We start from the raw sequence: 18,892 nt of genomic DNA, 5'->3' as shown, positions 1-18,892 counted from the left end.
GTGGTGTGAGAGACGCTCTGTGTGATACTGTGTGTGAGAGCCGCTCTGGTGTGTGTGTGGGTGTGAGAGACGCTCTGTGTGTGGTGTGTGTGTGTGTGAGAGACGCTCTGTGTGTGTGTTGAGAGACGCTCTGTGTGTGTGTGTGAGAGACGCTCTGTGTGTGTGTGTGAGAGACGCTCTGTGTGTGTGCTTTTGAGAGACGCTCTGTGTGTGTGGTGTGTGAGAGACGCTCTGTGTTGTGTGTGTGTGAGAGACGCTCTGTGTGTGTGTGTGTGAGAGACGCTCTGTGTGTGTGTGGTGTGAGAGACGCTCTGTGTGTGTGTGTGTGAGAGACGCTCTGTGTGTGTGTGTGTGAGAGACGCTCTGTGGGTGTGTGTGTGAGAGACGCTCTGTGTGTGTGTGTGTGAGAGACGCTCTGTGTGTGTGTGTGAGAGACGCTCTGTGTGTGTGTGTGTGAGACGCTCTGTGTGTGTGTGTGTGTGAGAGACGCTCTGTGTGTGTGTGTGTGTGTGAGACGCTCTGTGTGTGTGTGTGTGTGTGAGTGTGTGTGTGTGTGGGTGTGTGTGTGTGTGTGAGAGACCTCTGTGTGTGTGTGTGTGTGTGTGAGAGGACGCTCTGGTGTGTGTGGGAGACGCTTGTGTGTGTGTGTGTGTGAGAGACGCTCTGGTGTGTGGTGTGTGTGTGTGTGTGTGAGAGACGCTCTGTGTGTGTGTGTGTGTGTGTGTGTGAGACGCTCTGTGTGTGTGTGTGTGTGTGTGTGAGAGACGCTCTGTGTGTGTGTGTGTGGAGAGACGCTCTGTTGTGTGTGTGAGAGACGCTCTTGTGTGTGGTGAGAGACGCTCTGTGTGTGTGTGAGAGACGCTCTGTGTGTGTGTGTGGTTTGTGAGAGACGCTCTGTGTGTGTGTGTTAGAGACGCTGTGTGTGTGTGTGTGTGTGTGTGAGAGACGCTCTGTGTGTGTGTGAGAGACGCTCTGTGTGTGTGAGAGACGCTCTGTGTGTGTGTGTGTGTGAGAGACGCTCTGTGTGTGTGTGTGAGAGAGACGCTCTGTGTGTGTGTGAGAGACGCTCTGTGTGTGTGTGTGTGGGTGTGTGAGAGACGCTCTGTGTGTGTGTGTGTGTGCGACGCTCTGTGTGTGTGTGTGTGAGAGACGCTCTGTGTGTGTGTGTGTGAGAGACGCTCTGTGTGTGTGTGTGTGTGTGTGAGAGACGCTCTGTGTGTGTGTGTGAGAGAGACGCTCTGTGTGTGTGTGAGAGACGCTCTGTGTGTGTGTGTGTGTGTGTGTGTGTGTGAGAGACGCTCTGTGTGTGTGTGTGAGAGACGCTCTGTGTGTGTGTGTGTGTGTGAGAGACGCTCTGTGTGTGTGTGTGTGAGAGACGCTCTGTGTGTGTGTGTGTGTGAGACGCTCTGTGGGTGTGTGTGTGTGTGTGTAGAGACGCTCTGTGTGGTGTGTGTGAGAGACGCTCTGTGTGTGTGTGAGACGCTCTGGTGTGTGTGTGTGTGTGTGTGAGACGCTCTGTGTGTGTGTGTGAGACGCTCTGTGTGTGTGTGTGAGACGCTCTGTGTGTGTGTGTGTGTGAGAGACGCTCTGTGTGTGTGTGTGTGTGTGAGACGCTCTGTGTGTGTGTGTGTGTGTGAGAGACGCTCTGTGTGTGTGTGTGAGAGACGCTCTGTGTGTGTGTGAGAGACGCTCTGTGGTGTGTGTGTGAGAGACGCTCTGTGTTGGGTGTGTGTGAGAGACGCTCTGTGTGTGTGTGTGTGTGTGTGTGAGAGACGCTCTGTGTGGTGTGTGTGTGAGAGACGCTCTGTGTGTGTGTGTGTGTGTGAGAGACGCTCTGTGTGTGTGTGTGTGTGTGTGAGAGACGCTCTGTGTGTGTGTGTGTGTGTGTGTGTGGGACGCTCTGTGTGTGTGTGTGTGTGTGTGTGAGAGACGCTCTGTGTGTGTGTGTGTGTGTGTGTGTGTGTGTGAGAGACGCTCTGTGTGTGTGTGTGAGACGCTCTGTGTGTGTGTGTGTGAGAGACGCTCTGTGTGTGTGTGTGTGTGGTGTGAGAGACGCTCTGTGTGTGTGTGTGTGTGTGAGAGACGCTCTGTGTGTGTGTGTGTGAGAGACGCTCTGTGTGTGTGTGTGTGAGAGACGCTCTGTGTGTGTGTGTGTGAGAGACGCTCTGTGTGTGTGTGTGTGAGAGACGCTCTGTGTGTGTGTGTGTGTGAGAGACGCTCTGTGTGTGTGTGTGTGTGTGAGAGACGCTCTGTGTGTGTGTGTGTGTGTGTGAGAGACGCTCTGTGTGTGTGTGTGTGTGTGAGAGACGCTCTGTGTGTGTGTGTGTGTGTGTGTGAGAGACGCTCTGTGTGTGTGTGTGTGAGACGCTCTGTGTGTGTGTGTGTGAGACGCTCTGTGTGTGTGTGTGTGTGTGTGAGACGCTCTGTGTGTGTGTGTGTGAGAGACGCTCTGTGTGTGTGTGTGTGTGTGAGAGACGCTCTGTGTGTGTGTGTGGGTGTGAGACGCTCTGTGTGTGTGGTGTGTGAGAGACGCTCTGTGTGTGTGTGTGAGAACGCTCTGTGTGTGTGTGAGAGACGCTTGTGTGTGTGTGTGTGTGTGTGAGACGCTCTGTGTGTGTGTGTGTGTGAGACGCTCTGTGTGTGTGTGAGAGACGCTCTGTGTGTGTGTGTGTGTGAGAGACGCTCTGTGTGTGTGTGTGAGACGCTCTGTGTGTGTGGTGTGTGAGAGACTCTGTGTGTGTGTGTGTGTGTGTGAGAGACGCTCTGTGTGTGTGTGTGAGACGCTCTGTGTGTGTGTGTGTGTGAGAGACGCTCTGTGTGTGTGTGTGAGACGCTCTGTGTGTGTGTGTGTGTGAGACGCTCTGTGTGTGTGTGTGTGAGAGACGCTCTGTGTGTGTGTGTGTGTGTGAGAGACGCTCTGTGTGTGTGTGTGTGAGACGCTCTGTGTGTGTGTGTGTGTGTGAGACGCTCTGTGTGTGTGTGTGTGAGACGCTCTGTGTGTGTGTGTGAGAGACGCTCTGTGTGTGTGGTGAGAGACGCTCTGTGTGTGTGTGTGAGAGACGCTCTTGGGTGTGTGTGTGAGAGACGCTCTGTGGTGTGTGTGTGTGAGAGACCGCTCTGTGTGTGTGTGTGTGAGAGACGCTCTGTGTGTGTGTGTGTGAGAGACGCTCTGTGTGTGTGTGTGTGAGAGACGCGCTGTGTGTGTGTGTGTGTGAGAGACGCGCTGTGTGTGTGTGTGTGTGAGAGAGACGCTCTGTGTGTGTGTGTGAGAGACGCTCTGTGTGTGTGTGAGAGACGCTGTGTGTGTGAGAGACGCTCTGTGTGTGTGTGTGAGAGACGCTCTGTGTGTGTGTGTGAGACGCTCTGTGTGTGTGTGTGAGACGCTCTGTGTGTGTGTGTGAGAGACGCTCTGTGTGTGTGTGTGAGACGCTCTGTGTGTGTGTGTGAGACGCTCTGTGTGTGTGTGTGTGTGTGTGTGAGACGATCTGTGTGTGTGTGTGTGTGTGTGAGACGCTCTGTGTGTGTGTGTGAGACGCTCTGTGTGTGTGTGTGAGAGACGCTCTGTGTGTGTGTGTGTGTGTGTGAGAGACGCTCTGTGTGTGTGTGTGTGTGTGTGACGCTCTGTGTGTGTGTGTGTGTGTGACGCTCTGTGTGTGTGTGTGTGACGCTCTGTGTGTGTGTGTGTGTGTGTGTGTGAGAGACGCTCTCTGTGTGTGTGTGTGTGTGAGAGACGCTCTGTGTGTGGTGTGGTGAGAGACGCTCTGTGTGTGTGTGTGTGTGTGTGAGAGACGCTCTGTGTGTGTGTGTGTGTGTGTGAGAGACGCTCTGTGTGTGTGTGTGTGTGAGAGACGCTCTGTGTGTGTGTGTGTGTGAGAGACGCTCTGTGTGTGTGAGAGACGCTCTCTGTGTGTGTGTGGGTTGTGGTGTGTGGAAGAGAGACGCTCTGTGTGTGTGTGTGTGAGAGAGACGCTCTGTGTGTGTGTGTGTGTGAGAGAGACGCTCTGTGTGTGTGTGTGTGTGTGAGAGACGCTCTGTGTGTGTGTGTGTGTGAGAGACGCTCTGTGTGAGAGACGCTCTGTGTGTGTGTGTGAGAGACGCTCTGTGTGTGTGTGTGTGTGAGAGACGCTCTGTGTGTGTGTGTGTGTGTGTGAGAGACGCTCTGTGTGTGTGAGAGACGCTCTGTGTGTGTGTGTGTGTGTGTGAGAGAAGCTCTGTGTGTGTGTGTGTGTGAGAGAGAAGCTCTGTGTGTGTGTGTGTGAGAGAGAAGCTCTGTGTGTGTGTGTGTGTGTGAGAGAAGCTCTGTGTGTGTGTGTGTGTGTGTGAGAGACGCCTCTGTGGGTGTTGTGAGAGACGCTCTGTGTGTGTGTGTGAGAGACGCTCTGTGTTGTGTGTGAGAGACGCTCTGAGTGTGTGTGTGAGAGACGCTCTGGGTGACAGTGGTGAGAGACGCTCTGTGTGTGTGTGTGTGAGAGACGCTCGTGTGTGTGTGTGGGAGAGACGCTCTGTGTGTGTGTGTGTGAGAGACGCTCTGTGTGTGTGTGTGAGAGACGCTCTGTGTGTGTGTGTGAGAGACGCTCTGTGTGTGTGTGTGTGAGAGACTCTGTGTGTGTGTGTGTGAGAGACGCTCTGTGTGTGTGTGTGTGTGTGTGTGTGAGACGCTCTGTGTGTGTGTGTGTGTGTGTGAGACGCTCTGTGTGTGTGTGTGTGACGCTCTGTGTGTGTGTGTGAGAGACGCTCTGTGTGTGTGTGTGTGTGTGTGTGTGTGTGTGTGTGTGAGAGACGCTCTGTGTGTGTGTGTGTGTGAGAGACGCTCTGTGTGTGTGTGTGTGTGAGAGACGCTCTGTGTGTGTGTGTGTGAGAGACGCTCTGTGTGTGTGTGTGTGAGAGACGCTCTGTGTGTGTGTGTGTGTGTGTGTGAGAGACGCTCTGTGTGTGTGTGTGTGTGTGAGAGACGCTGTGTGTGTGTGTGTGTGTGAGAGACGCTGTGTGTGTGTGTGTGAGAGACGCTCTGTGTGTGTGTGTGTGAGAGACGCTCTGTGTGTGTGTGTGTGAGAGACGCTCTGTGTGTGTGTGAGAGACGCTCTGTGTGTGTGTGTGTGTGTGTGAGAGACGCTCTGTGTGTGTGTGTGTGAGAGACGCTCTGTGTGTGTGTGTGTGTGTGTGTGGAGACGCTCTGTGTGTGTGAGAGACGCTCTGTGTGTGTGTGTGTGAGAGACGCTCTGTGTGTGTGTGTGTGAGAGACGCTCTGTGTGTGTGTGTGTGTGTGAGAGAGACGCTCTGTGTGTGTGTGTGAGAGACGCTCTGTGTGTGTGTGTGTGTGTGTGTGTGTGAGACGCTCTGTGTGTGTGTGTGTGTGTGAGAGAGACGCTCTGTGTGTGTGTGTGTGTGTGTGAGAGACGCTCTGTGTGTGTTTGTGTGAGAGACGCTCTGTGTGGGTGTGTGTGTGTGTGTGAGAGACGCTGTGTGTGTGTGTGTGTGAGAGACGCTGTGTGTGTGTGTGTGTGTGAGAGACGCTGTGTGTGTGTGTGTGTGAGAGACGCTCTGTGTGTGTGTGTGTGAGAGACGCTCTGTGTGTGTGTGTGTGAGAGACGCTCTGTGTGTGTGTGTGTGTGTGAGAGACGCTCTGTGTGTGTGTGTGTGTGAGAGACGCTCTGTGTGTGTGTGTGTGTGTGAGAGACGCTCTGTGTGTGTGTGTGTGTGTGAGAGACGCTCTGTGTGTGTGTGTGTGTGAGAGACGCTCTGTGTGTGTGTGTGTGTGAGAGACGCTCTGTGGTGTGTGTGTGTGAGAGACGCTCTGTGTGTGTGTGTGTGTGAGAGACGCTCTGTGTGTGTGTGTGTGTGAGAGACGCTCTGTGTGTGTGTGTGAGAGACGCTCTGTGTGTGTGAGAGACGCTCTGTGTGTGTGTGTGTGTGAGAGACGCTCTGTGTGTGTGTGTGTGTGTGTGAGAGACGCTCTGTGTGTGTGTGTGTGTGTGTGTGAGAGACGCTCTGTGTGTGTGTGTGTGAGAGACGCTCTGTGTGTGTGTGTGTGTGAGAGACGCTCTGTGTGTGTGTGTGTGTGTGTGAGAGACGCTCTGTGTGTGTGTGTGTGTGTGTGTGTGTGTGTGAGAGACGCTCTGTGTGTGTGTGAGACGCTCTGTGTGTGTGTGTGTGTGTGGTGTGTGTGTGTGAGACGCTCTGTGTGTGTGAGAGACGCTCTGTGTGTGTGTGTGTGTGTGTGAGACGCTGTGTGTGTTGGTGTGTGTGTGTGTGTGTGTGTGTGAGAGACGCTCTGTGTGTGTGTGAGAGACGCTCTGTGTGTGTGTGAGACGCTCTGTGTGTGTGTGTGTGAGAGACGCTCTGTGTGTGTGTGTGTGTGTGAGAGACGCTCTGTGTGTGTGTGTGTGTGAGAGACGCTCTGTGTGTGTGTGTGTGTGTGAGAGACGCTCTGTGTGTGTGTGTGTGTGTGTGTGTGTGAGAGACGCTCTGTGTGTGTGTGTGTGTGTGAGAGACGCTCTGTGTGTGTGTGTGTGTGAGAGACGCTCTGTGTGTGTGAGAGACGCTATGTGTGTGTGAGAGACGCTCTGTGTGTGTGTGTGTGAGAGACTCTCTGTGTGTGTGTGTGAGAGAGACGCTCTGTGTGTGTATGTGAGAGACGCTCTGTGTGTGTGTGTGTGTGTGTGAGAGACGCTCTGTGTGTGTGTGTGTGAGAGACGCTCTGTGTGTGTGTGTGTGTGTGTGTGTGAGAGACGCTCTGTGTGTGTGTGTGTGTGTGTGTGAGAGACGCTCTGTGTGTGTGTGAGAGACGCTCTGTGTGTGTGTGTGTGAGAGACGCTCTGTGTGTGTGTGTGTGAGAGACGCTCTGTGTGTGTGTGTGTGAGAGACGCTCTGTGTGTGTGTGTGTGAGACGCTCTGTGTGTGTGTGTGTGAGACGCTCTGTGTGTGTGTGTGTGTGTGAGAGACGCTCTGTGTGTGTGTGTGAGAGACGCTCTGTGTGTGTGTGTGTGTGTGAGAGACGCTCTGTGTGTGTGTGTGTGTGTGAGAGACGCTCTGTGTGTGTGTGTGAGAGACGCTCTGTGTGTGTGTGTGAGACGCTCTGTGTGTGTGTGTGGGTGTGTGTGTGAGAGACTCTCTGTGTGTGTGTGTGAGAGACGCTCCTGTGTGTGTGTGTGTGAGAGACGCTCTGTGTGTGTGTGTGTGTGTGAGAGACGCTCTGTGTGTGTGTGTGAGAGACGCTCTGTGTGTGTGTGTGAGAGACGCTCTGTGTGTGTGTGTGAGAGACGCTCTGTGTGTGTGTGTGTGTGTGTGTGTGTGTGAGAGACGCTCTGTGTGTGTGTGTGTGTGTGACGCTCTGTGTGTGTGTGTGTGTGTGACGCTCTGTGTGTGTGTGTGTGTGTGTGTGTGTGAGAGACGCTCTGTGTGTGTGTGTGTGTGTGAGACGCTCTGTGTGTGTGAGAGACGCTCTGTGTGTGTGTGTGTGTGTGAGAGACGCTCTGTGTGTGTGTGTGTGTGAGAGACGCTCTGTGTGTGTGTGTGTGTGAGAGACGCTCTGTGTGTGTGGTGTGTGGGAGAGACGCTCTGTGTGGTGAGAGACGCTTCTCTGTGTGTGGTGTGTGTGTGTTGTGAGAGAGACGCTCTGTGGTGTGTGTGTGTGTGAGAGAGACGCTCTGTGTGTGTGTGTGTGTGAGAGAGACGCTCTGTGTGTGTGTGATGTGGAGAGACGCTCGTGTGTGTGTGATGTGTGTAGAGACGCTCTGGTGGGTGGTGTGTGTGTGTAGAGACGCTCTGTGTGTGTGTGTGAGAGACGCTCTGTGTGTGTGTGTGTGAGAGACGCTCTGTGTGTGTGTGTGTGTGTGGGGGACGCTCTGTGTGTGTGTGTGTGTGTGAGAGAGACGCTCTGTGGTGTTGTGTGTGTGTGTGTGTGAGAGAAGCTCTGTTGTGATGTGTGTGTGAGAGAAGCTCTGTGGTGTGGTTGTGGTGAGAGAAGCTCTGTGTGTGTGTGTGTGGTGAGAGAAGCTCTGTGTGTGTGTGTGTGTGTGTGTGTGTGGGTGTGTGAGAGACGCTCTGTGTGTGTGTGTAGAGACGCTCTGGTGTGGTGTGTGTGAGGAACGCTTCTGTGTGTGTGTGTGAGAGACGCTCTGTGTGTGTGTGTGTGAGACGCTCTGTGTGTGTGTGTGAGAGACGCTCTGTGTGTGTGTGTGTGAGAGACGCTCTGTGTGTGTGTGTGTGTGGTGTGTGTGAGAGACGCTCTGTGTGTGTGTGTGTGTGTGTGAGAGACGCTCTGTGTGTGTGTGTGTGTGTGAGACGCTCTGTGTGTGTGTGTGACGCTCTGTGTGTGTGAGAGACGCTCTGTGTGGTGGTGGTGTGTGAGAGACGCTCTGTGTGTGTGTGTGTGTGTGTGTGTGTGTGTGTGTGTGTGTGTGAGAGACGCTCTGTGTGTGTGTGTGTGAGAGACGCTCTGTGTGTGTGTGTGTGAGAGACGCTCTGTGTGTGTGTGTGTGAGAGACGCTGTGTGTGTGTGTGGTGAGAGACGCTCTGTGTGTGTGTGTGTGTGAGACGCTCTGTGTGTGTGTGTGTGTGTGAGAGACGCTCTGTGTGTGTGTGTGTGTGTGTGTGAGACGCTGTGTGTGTGTGTGTGTGAGAGACGCTGTGTGTGTGTGTGTGTGAGAGACGCTCTGTGTGTGTGTGTGTGAGAGACGCTCTGTGTGTGTGTGTGTGTGTGAGAGAGACGCTCTGTGTGTGTGTGTGTGTGAGAGACGCTCTGGGTGTGTGTGTGAGAGACGCTCTGTGTGTGTGTGTGTGTGTGTGTGTGTGAGACGCTCTGTGTGTGTGAGACGCTCTGTGTGTGTGTGTGTGTGAGAGACGCTCTGTGTGTGTGTGTGAGAGACGCTCTGTGTGTGTGTGTGTGTGTGTGTGTGTGAGACGCTCTGTGTGTGTGTGTGTGTGAGAGACGCTCTGTGTGTGTGTGTGTGTGTGAGAGACGCTCTGTGTGTGTGTGTGAGAGACGCTCTGTGTGTGTGTGTGAGAGACTCTCTGTGTGTGTGTGTGAGAGACGCTCTGTGTGTGTGTGAGGAGCTCTGTGTGTGTGTGTGTGAGAGACGCTCTGTGTGTGTGTGTGTGAGAGACGCTCTGTGTGTGTGTGTGTGTGTGAGAGACGCTCTGTGTGTGTGTGTGTGTGTGAGAGACGCTCTGTGTGTGTGTGTGTGAGAGACGCTCTGTGTGTGTGTGTGTGGTGAGAGACCTCTGTGTGTGGTGGTGTGTGTGTGAGAGACGCTCTTGTGGGTGTGTGTGTGAGAGACGCTCTGTGTGGTGTGTGTGAGAGACGCTCTGTGTGTGTGGTGAGAGACGCTCTGTGTGTGTGTGTGTGAGAGACGCTCTGTGTGTGTGTGTGTGAGAGACGCTCTGTGTGTGTGAGAGACGCTCTGTGTGTGTGTGAGAGACGCTCTGTGTGTGTGAGAGACGCTCTGTGTGGTGTGTGTGTGTGTGTGTGTGAGAGACGCTCTGTGTGTGTGTGGTGTGTGTGTGTGAGAGACCGCTCTGTGTGTGTGTGTGTTGTGTGTGTGAGAGACGCTCTGTGTGTGGTGTGTGTGTGTGAGAGACGCTCTGTGTGTGTGTGTGTGAGAGACGCTCTGTGTGTGTGTGTGTGGTGTGTGTGTTGTGTGTGTGTTGTGAGAGACGCTCTGTGTGTGTGAGAGACGCTCGTGTGTGTGTGTGAGACGCTCTGTGTGTGTGTGTGTGTGTGTGAGACGCTCTGTGTGTGTGTGTGAGAGACGCTCTGTGTGTGTGTGTGTGGAGACGCTTGTGTGTGTGTGTGAGACGCTCTGTGTGTGTGTGTGTGAGAGACGCTCTGTGTGTGTGTGTGTGTGTGTGTGTGTGTGAGAGACGCTCTGTGTGTGTGTGAGACGCTCTGTGTGTGTGTGTGTGGGTGAGACGCTCTGTGTGTGTGAGAGACGCTCTGTGTGTGTGTGTGTGTGAGACGCTCTGTGTGTGTGTGTTTGTGTGTGTGAGAGACGCTCTGTGTGTGTGTGAGACGCTCTGTGTGTGTGTGTGTGTGTGAGAGACGCTGTGTGTGTGTGTGTGTGTGTGAGAGACGCTCTGTGGTGTGTGTGTGTGGTGAGAGACGTCTGTGTGTGGTGTGTGTGAGAGACGCTCTGTGTTGTGGTGTGTGTGAGAGACGCTCTGTGTGTGTGTGTGTGTGTGGTGTGAGAGACGCTCTGTGTGTGTGTGGTGTGTGTGAGAGACGCTCTGTGTGTGTGTGTGTGTGAGAGACGCTCTGTGTTGTGAGAGACGCTATGTGTGTGTGATAGACGCTCTGTGTGTGTGTGTGTGTGAGAGACGCTCTGTGTGTGTGTGGTGAGAGACTCTCTGTGTGTGTGTGTGAGAGAGACGCTCTGTGTGTATGTGAGAGACGCTCTGTGGTGTGGTGTGTGTGTGTGTGAGAGACGCTCTGTGTGTGTGTGTGAGAGACTCTCGTGTGTGTGTGTGTGTGGTGTGAGAGACGCTCTGTGTGTGTGTGTGAGAGACGCTCGGTGTGTGTGTTGTGTGTGTTGAGAGACGCTCTGTTGTTGTGTGTGTGTGTGAGAGACGCTCTGTGTGGTGAGAGACGCTCTGTGTGTGTGTGTGTGAGACGCTCTGGTGTGTGTGTGAGAGACGTCTTTGTGTGGTGTGTGTGAGACGCTCTGTGTGTGTGTGTGAGACGCTGTGTGTGTGTGGTGTGTGAGAGACGCTCTGTGTGTGTGTGAGAGACGCTCTGTGTGTGTGTGTGAGAGACGCTCTGTGTGTGTGTGTGTGTGAGAGACCTCTGTGTGTGTGTGTGTGTGTGTGAGAGACGCTCTGTGTGTTGTGTGTGTGAGAGACGCTCTGTGTGTGTGTGTGAGAGACGCTCTGTGTGTGTGTGTGAGAGACGCTCTGTGTGTGTGTGTGTGTGTGTGTGAGAGACGCTCTGTGTGTGTGTGGTGTGTGAGAGACGCTCTTGTGTGGTGTGTGTGTGAGACGCTCTGGTGTGGTGTGTGTGTGTGTGTGTGGAGACGCCTGTGTGTGGTGTGTGTGTGTGGTGAGAGACGCTCTGTGTGTGTGTGTGTGTGTGAGAGACGCTCGGTGGGTGTGTGTGTGTGCGAGGACGCTCTGTGTGTGTGTGTGTGTGGAGAGAGCTCTGTGTGTGTGTGTGTGTGTGTGTGAGAGACGCTCTGTGTGTGTGTGTGTGAGAGACGCTCTGTGTGTGTGTGTGTGAGAGACGCTCTGTGTTGTGTGTGTGAGAGACGCTCTGTGTGTGTGGGGGTGTGTGAGAGACGCTCTGTGTGTGTGTGAGAGACGCTCTTGGGTGTGTGTGTGTGTGAAGAGATCTGTGTGTGTGTGTGTGTGTGTGTGAGAGACGCTCTGTGTGTGTGTGAGAGACGCTCTGTGTGTGGTGAGACGCTCTGTGTGTGTGTGTGTGTGAGACGCTCTGTGTGTGAGACGCTCTGGTGTGTGTGTGTGTGAGACGCTCTGTGTGTGTGTGAGAGACGCTCTGCCTGTGTGTGTGAGAGACGCTGTGTGTGTGTGTGAGAGACGCTCGGTGTGTTGGTGTGTGTGGAGAGAGCTCTGTGTGTGTGTGTGTGTGAGAGACGCTCTGTGTGTGTGAGAGACGCTCTGTGTGTGTGAGAGACGCTCTGTGTGTGTGTGTGAGAGACGCTCTGTGTGTGTGTGTGAGAGACGCTCTGTGTGTGTGAGAGACGCTCTGTGTGTGTGTGTCTGTGAGACGCTCTGTGTGTGTGTGTGAGACGCTCTGTGTGTGTGTGGTGTGTGAGAGACGCTCTGTGTGTGTGTGTGTCTGAGAACGCTCTGTGGTGTGTGTGAGAGACGCTCTGGTGGTGTGTGTGAGAGACGCTCTGTGTGTGTGTGAGACGCTCTGGTGTGTGTGTGTGGTGTGTGTGTGTGAGAGACGCTCTGTGTGTGTGTGTGTGTGAGACGCTCTGTGTGTGTGTGTGTGTGTGACGCTCTGTGTGTGTGTGTGTGTGTGACGCTCTGTGTGTGTGTGTGTGTGTGTGTGAGAGACGCTCTGTGTGTGTGTGTGAGAGCGCTCTGTGTGTTGTGTGTGTGTGAGAGACGCTCTGTGTGTTGTGTGTGTGTGTGAGAGACGCTCTGTGTGTGTGAGAGACGCTCTGTGTGTGTGTGTGTGAGAGACGCTCTGTGTGTGTGTGTGTGTGAGAGACGCTCTGTGTGTGATAGACGCTCTCTGCTGTGTGTGTGTGTGTGTGTGTGTGAGAGAGACGCTCTGTGTGTGTGTGTGTGAGAGAGACGCTCTGTGTGTGTGTGTGTGTGAGAGAGACGCTCTGTGGTGTGTGGTGAGAGAGACGCTCTGTGTGTGTGTGTGTGAGAGACGCTCTGTTTGTGTGTGTGTGAGAGAGTCTGTGTGAGAGACGCTCTGTGTGGTGTGTGAGAGACGCCTGTGTGTTGTGTGTGTGTGTGAGAGACGCTCTGTGTGTGTGTGTGTGTGTGGTGAGAGACGCTCTGTGTGTGGTGTGTGTGTGTGAGACGCTCTGTGTGTGTGTGTGTGTGGTGAGAGAAGCTCTGTGTGTGTGTGTGTGAGAGAAGCTCTGTGTGTGTGGTGTGATGAGAAGCTGTGTGTGTGGTGTGTGTTGAGAGAAGCTCTGTGTGTGTGTGTGTGTGTGTGTGGTGTGAGAGACGCTCTGTGTGTGTGTGTGAGAGAGCTTGTGTGTGTGTGTGAGAGACGCTCTGTGTGTGTGTGTGAGAGAGACGCTCTGTGTGTGTGTGTGTGTGTGTGAGAGACGCTCTGTGTGTGTGTGTGTGTGAGAGACGCTCTGTGTGTGTGTGTGTGTGTGTGTGTGAGAGACGCTCTGTGTGTGTGTGTGTGTGTGTGTGAGACCTCTGGTGTGTGTGTGTGTGACGCTCTGTGTGTGTGTGAAGACGCTTGTGTGGTGTGTGTGTGTGTGAGAGACGCTCTGTGTGTGTGTGTGGTGTGTGTGTGGTGTGGGTGTGTGTGTGAGAGACGCTCTGTGTGTGTGTGTGTGTGAGAGACGCTCTGTGTGTGTGTGTGTGGGGGAGACGCTCTGTGTGTGTGTGTGTGTGAGAGACGCTCTGTGTGTGTGTGTGTGTGTGAGAGACGCTCTGTGTGTGTGTGTGTGTGTGTGAGACGCTCTGTGTGTGTGTGTGTGTGTGAGAGACGCTCTGTGTGTGTGTGTGTGTGTGTGAGAGACGCTCTGTGTGTGTGTGTGTGTGTGTGTGAGAGACGCTCTGTGTGTGTGTGTGAGAGACGCTCTGTGTGTGTGTGCTGTGTGTTGTGTGTGAGACGCTCTGTGTGTGTGAGAGACGCTCTGGTGTGTGGTGTGTGAGAGACGCTCTGGTGTGTGTGTGTGAGAGACGCTCTGTGTGTGTGTGTGTGTGTGAGAGAGACGCTCTGTGTGTGTGTGAGAGAGACGCTCTGTGTGTGTGTGTGAGAGACGCTCTGTGTGTGGGTGTGTGTGTGTGTGTGTGTGTGTGTGTGTGTGTGTGTGTGTGTGTGTGTGTGTGTGTGTGGGGAGAGACGCTCTGTGTGTGTGTGTGTGTGAGAGACGCTCTGTGTGTGTGTGTGTGAGAGACGCTCTGTTGTGTGTGTGTGAGAGACGCTCTGTGTGTGTGTGAGAGACGCTCTGTGTGTGTGAGAGACGCTCTGTGTGTGTGTGTGTGTGTGTGTGAGAGACGCTCTGTGTGTGTGTGAGAGAGCTCTGTGTGTGTGTGTGGGTGGAGAGAGACGCTCTGTGTGTGTGTGTGTGTGAGAGACGCTCTGTGTGTGTGTGTGTGTGTGTGAGAGACGCTCTGTGTGTGTGTGTGTGTGAGAGACGCGCTGTGTGGTGTGTGTGAGAGACGCTCTGTGTGTGTGTGTGTGAGAGACGCTCTGTGTGTGTGTGTGAGAGCGCTCTGTGTGTGTGGTGTGAGAGACGCTCTGTGTGTGTGAGAGACGCTCTGTGTGTGTGAGAGACGCTTGTGGTGTGAGAGAACGCTTGTGTGTGTGTGTGTGTGTGGGTGTGTGGAGACGCTCTGTGTGTGTGTGTGTGTGTTGTGTGAGAGACGCTCTGTGTGTGTGGGTGTGTGTGAGAGACGCTCTGTGTGTGTTGTGTGTGTGTGTGTGTGAGACGCTCTGTGTGTGTGTGAGACGCTCTGTGTGTGTGTGTGTGTGTGAGACGCTCTGTGTGTGTGAGAGACGCTCTGTGTGTGTGTGTGAGAGACGCTCTGTGTGTGTGTGTGTGTGAGACGCTCTGTGTGTGTGTGTGTGTGGGTGTGTGTGTGAGAGACGCTCTGTGTGTGTGTGAGACGCTCTGTGTGTGTGTGTGTGAGAGACGCTCTGTGTGTGTGAGAGACGCTCTGTGTGTGTGTGTGTGTGAGAGACGCTCTGTGTGTGTGTGTGTGTGTGAGAGACGCTCTGTGTGTGTGTGTGTGTGTGAGAGACGCTCTGTGTGTGGTGTGTGTGAGAGACGCTCTGTGTGTGTGTGTGTGTGAGAGCCGATGTCGTGTGTGTGTGTGTGAGAGACGCTCTGTGGTGTGTGTGTGTGGTGTGTGTGTGAGAGCGCTCTGTGTGGGTGTGTGTGTGTGTGAGAGACGCTCTGTGTGTGTGTGTGTGAGAGACGCTCTGTGTGTGTGAGAGACGCTATGTGTGTGTGAGAGACGCTCTGTGTGTGTGTGTGTGTGAGAGACGCTCTGTGGTGTGTGTGAGAGACTCTCTGTGTGTGGTGTGAGAGAGACGCTCTGTGTGTTATGTGAGAGACGCTCTGTGTGTCTGTGTGTGTGTGTGAGAGACGCTCTGTGTGTGTGTGTGAGAGACGCTCTGTGTGTGTGTGTGTGTGTGAGAGACGATCTGTGTGTGTGTGTGTGTGAGAGACGCTCTGTGTGTGTGTGTGTGTGTGTGAGAGACGCTCTGTGTGTGTGTGTGTGTGTGTGTGAGAGACGCTCTGTGGTGTGTGAGAGACGCTCTGTGTGTGTGTGTGTGAGAGACGCTCTGTGTGTGTGTGTGTGAGAGACGCTCTGTGTGTGTGTGTGTGTGAGACGCTCTGTGTGTGTGTGAGACGCTCTGTGTGTGTGTGTGTGTGTGAGAGACGCTCTGTGTGTGTGTGAGAGACGCTCTGTGTGTGTGTGTGAGAGACGCTCTGTGTGTGTGTGTGTGTGAGAGACGCTCTGTGTGTGTGTGTGTGTGAGTGAGCCGCTGTGTGTGTGTGTGAGAGAGACGCTCTGTGTGTGTGAGACGCCTGTGTGTGGTGAGAGCTGTGTGTGTGTGTGGAGAGCTCTGTGTGTGTGTGTGTGTGAGAGACGCTCTGTGTGTGTGTGTGTGTGTGAGAGACGCTCTGTGTGTGTGTGTGTGTGAGACGCTCTGTGTGTGTGTGTGTGAGACGCTCTGTTGTGTGTGTGAGGACGCTCTGTGTGTGGTGTGTGTGTGTGAGAGACGCTCTGTGTGTGTGGTGTGTGTGTGTGAGAGACGCTCTTGTGTGTGTGTGTGAGAGACGCTCTGTGTGTGTGTGTGTGTGTGTGAGAGACGCTCTGTGTGTGTGTGTGTGTGTGTGAGAGACGCTCTGTGTGTGTGTGTGTGTGTGAGAGACGCTCTGTGTGTGTGTGTGTGAGAGACGCTCTGTGTGTGTGTGTGTGTGAGAGACGCTCTGTGTGTGTGAGAGACGCTCTGTGTGTGTGAGAGACGCTCTGTGTGTGTGTGTTTGTGTGAGAGACGCTCTGTGTGTGTGAGAGACGCTCTGTGTGTGTTGTGTGTGTGTGTGTGAGAGACGCTCTGTGTGTGTGTGTGTGTGTGTGTGTGAGAGACGCTCTGTGTGTGTGTGAGAGACGCTCTGTGTGTGTGTGAGAGACGCTCTGTGTGTGTGTGTGTGTGTGAGACGCTCTGTGTGTGTGAGACGCTGTGTGTGTGTGTGTGTGTGTGAGACGCTCTGTGTGTGTGTGAGAGACGCTCTGTGTGTGTGAGAGACGCTGTGTGTGTGTGAGAGCGCTCTGTGTGTGTGTGTGTGTGTGAGAGACGCTCTGTGTGTGTGTGTGAGAGACGCTCTGTGTGTGTGAGAGACGCTCTGTGTGTGTGTGTGTGTGAGAGACGCTCTGTGTGTGTGTGTGTGTGAGAGACGCTCTGTGTGTGTGAGAGACGCTCTGTGTGTGTGTGTGTGTGTGTGTGTGTGTCTGTGTGTGTGTGTGTGTGTGTGTGTGTGTGTGTGTGTGTGTGTGTGTGTGTGTGTGTGTGTGTGAGACGATCTGTGTGTGTGGTGTGTGTGTGTGTGAGACGATCTGTGGTGGTGTGTGTGTGAGACGATCTGTGTGTGTGTGTGTGTGAGACGCTCTGTGTGTGTGTGTGTGTGAGACGCTCTGTGTGTGTGTGTGTGTGTGAGACGATCTGTGTGTGTGTGTGTGAGACGCTCTGTGTGTGTGTGTGTGTGAGACGCTCTGTGTGTGTGTGTGTGTGTGTGTGAGAGACGCTCTGTGTGTGTGTGAGAGACGCTCTGTGTGTGTGTGTGTGTGAGACGCTCTGTGTGTGTGTGTGTGTGTGTGTGAGACGCTGTGTGTGTGTGTGTGTGTGTGTGAGACGATCTGTGTGTGTGTGTGTGAGACGATCTGTGTGTGTGTGTGTGTGTGTGTGTGAGACGATCTGTGTGTGTGTGTGTGAGACGATCTGTGTGTGTGTGTGTGTGAGACGCTCTGTGTGTGTGTGTGTGTGAGACGCTCTGTGTGTGTGTGTGTGTGAGACGCTCTGTGTGTGTGTGTGTGAGAGCTCGTGTGTGTGTGTGTGGTGAGAGCGCTTGTGTGTGGTGTGAGAGACGCTCTGTGTGTGTGTGTGTGTGAGACGCTCTGTGTGTGTGTGTGTGTGTGAGACGCTCTGTGTGTGTGTGTTTGTGTGTGTGACGCTCTGTGTGTGTGTGTGAGACGCTCTGTGTGTGTGTGTGGTGTGTGTGTGTGTGTGTGAGACGCTCTGTGTGTGTGTGTGTGTGTGTGTGTGAGACCTCTGTGTGTGTGTGTGTGTGTGTGTGAGACGTCTGTGTGTGTGTGTGTGTGAGACGCTCTGTGTGTGTGTGTGAGACGCTCTGTGTGTGTGTGTGAGACGCTCTGTGTGTGTGTGAGACGCTCTGTGTGTGTGTGTGAGACGCTCTGTGTGTGTGTGTGTGTGAGACGCTCTGTGTGTGTGTGTGTGAGACGCGCTCTGTGTGTGTGTGTGTGTGTGAGACGCGCTCTGTGTGTGTGTGTGTGTGAGAGACGCTCTGTGTGTGTGTGTGTGTGAGACGCTCTGTGTGTGTGTGTGTGTGTGTGTGTGTGAGACGCTCTGTGTGTGTGTGTGTGAGACGCTCTGTGTGTGTGTGTGTGAGACGCTCTGTGTGTGTGTGTGTGAGACGCTCTGTGTGTGTGTGTGTGAGACGCTCTGTGTGTGTGTGTGTGAGACGCTCTGTGTGTGTGTGTGAGACGCTCTGTGTGTGTGTGTGTGTGAGACGTGTGTGTGTGTGTGTGTGAGACGCTCTGTGTGTGTGTGTGTGTGTGTGAGACGCTCTGTGTGTGTGTGTGTGTGACGCTCTGTATGTGTGTGTGACGCTCTGTGTTAACAGTACAGGATGGTGGACCCAGCGCATGGCGCTCTAGACGAGAGCTACACACCAGAAGGGGATTCCCAGGAAGTACACTCGCCTTCTCAGACGATGGAACCAATGGACGGCGGGCAGGAACGCGGTATAAACACAGTACATATAAGTCACAGTACAAGAATTTCCTCCATGGATGACAAAACGATTATCTACAACTTCCTGTCTCATGGTGATGTACTTCCTCTTCTGCAGATGGTGATCACCTCACGTACTGTCCTGCCCTCTGATTCGATGTCCATTGACGGGGGAGTGTCTGTCTCGGGCATGGGCGGTTACAGTGCCATCTGGACCGTTCCTACAGGCAGGGTGGAGGGGGAGACTACCCCACAGCCACGGTCCCCAGGAACTACCACTACGCCCCGCGGGGGGTACGACGACTACAGGAGCGCCCCGCCTTCTGAGGCCTACGCCAGCCTGAGCAGAGGCACACGCATGGACGACCGCTACAGGTCAGACCACTGCCACTGTCGTTAAAGTTTGTGAAAAGTTTGTGAAAAAGAGCACTGTAAAGAAAGAAAAATGCTAGTATTCCTTTGAAGATTTCCTATCTTTGGTATAATTGATCTTCTGTCTCTCTCCAGACCTGCGGATGGGTACAGGACCCTTGACTCTGGGTACCGTGCCCCAGTAGACAGCAGCTGGACCCCTACGCAGCCCAGCCCCAGGTGGGGCGAGGGGTGATGGGCATGGGAAGTGCCCTGGAGCTGGCGGGCATGCGCTACGCCCACCAGGGCCACTATGGCATGGAGGATGACCAGAGGAGTCTGGGATATGATGATGGGAGTACAGTATGGCTCCTCCCACCATGCATCCAGGATACGGCACCATGCCGCGACTAGGCCCAGGCCCAGGAGGACTGGACAGGCGCAGGCTCAGGTAGACACACCACTCGGATATGTATGTACACCATTCTCCGATACCACACATACACCAATTAATTTGCGTCTGATTTGTGCAATTGTCCCTTAGGAGTTGTGAGGACACTTTGGAAGGGGACATGGGAGGAGTCGACACCTACACCTGGGGCGTCAACATGGAGAGAGGAAGTATGGCGTCATTGGACAGCACCCTGAGGAAGGGTCCGCCCACTTCCTGGAGACAGCCGGAGCTTCCTGAGGTCATCGCCATGTTGAACTACAGGCTGGACCCGGTCAAAACCAACGCTGCTGCCTTCCTCCAGCACCTCACCTTCAAGAACGACAAGGTAACACACACAAATCTTGTATATTTGCAAACACACTGATTTGTATTGAAATGATGGATATTACAAGTGTTAAGTACTGCTGTCAGTGGTTTTAGGATTGGTTGGGTGTGTGACCATGTTG

At 53.8% G+C, this 18,892-nt stretch overlaps 2 protein-coding genes across 2 annotated transcripts in view; both read left to right on the top strand.

Moving 5' to 3' along the window:
* Positions 1-17,794, top strand: part of LOC115165211 (catenin delta-1-like) — a 50,139-nt gene extending 32,345 nt beyond the window's left edge. The window contains exons 5-6 of the mRNA XM_029718216.1: positions 17,532-17,652; positions 17,760-17,794. Of these exons, the coding sequence (XP_029574076.1) occupies positions 17,532-17,652; positions 17,760-17,794 (156 nt within the window). The remainder of the gene's footprint in view (positions 1-17,531; positions 17,653-17,759) is intronic.
* A 559-nt stretch (positions 17,795-18,353) lies between these two features.
* LOC115165198 (catenin delta-1-like) lies at positions 18,354-18,884 on the top strand. The gene is made up of 3 exons (XM_029718215.1): positions 18,354-18,443; positions 18,537-18,771; positions 18,867-18,884. Exons 1-3 carry the CDS (start codon positions 18,358-18,360, stop codon positions 18,882-18,884), a joined length of 339 nt encoding a protein of 112 aa, XP_029574075.1. The 5' UTR covers positions 18,354-18,357.
* Positions 18,885-18,892: the final 8 nt, after the last annotated feature.

The sequence above is a fragment of the Salmo trutta genome, chromosome 3 (assembly GCF_901001165.1).
Source record: "Salmo trutta chromosome 3, fSalTru1.1, whole genome shotgun sequence".
Taxonomy (NCBI): Eukaryota; Metazoa; Chordata; class Actinopteri; order Salmoniformes; family Salmonidae; genus Salmo; species Salmo trutta.
Note: the sequence above shows the minus strand (reverse complement) of the source record. Positions and strands in the feature narration are given on the sequence as shown.

Coding starts and splice junctions, on each gene's coding strand:
- LOC115165198 (XM_029718215.1), top strand. CDS start 18,358: ATGGCTCCTCCCACCATGCATCCAGGATACGGCACCATGCCGCGACTA. Junction 18,444..18,536: donor CTGGACAGGCGCAGGCTCAG/GTAGACACACCA, acceptor ATTGTCCCTTAG/GAGTTGTGAGGACACTTTGG.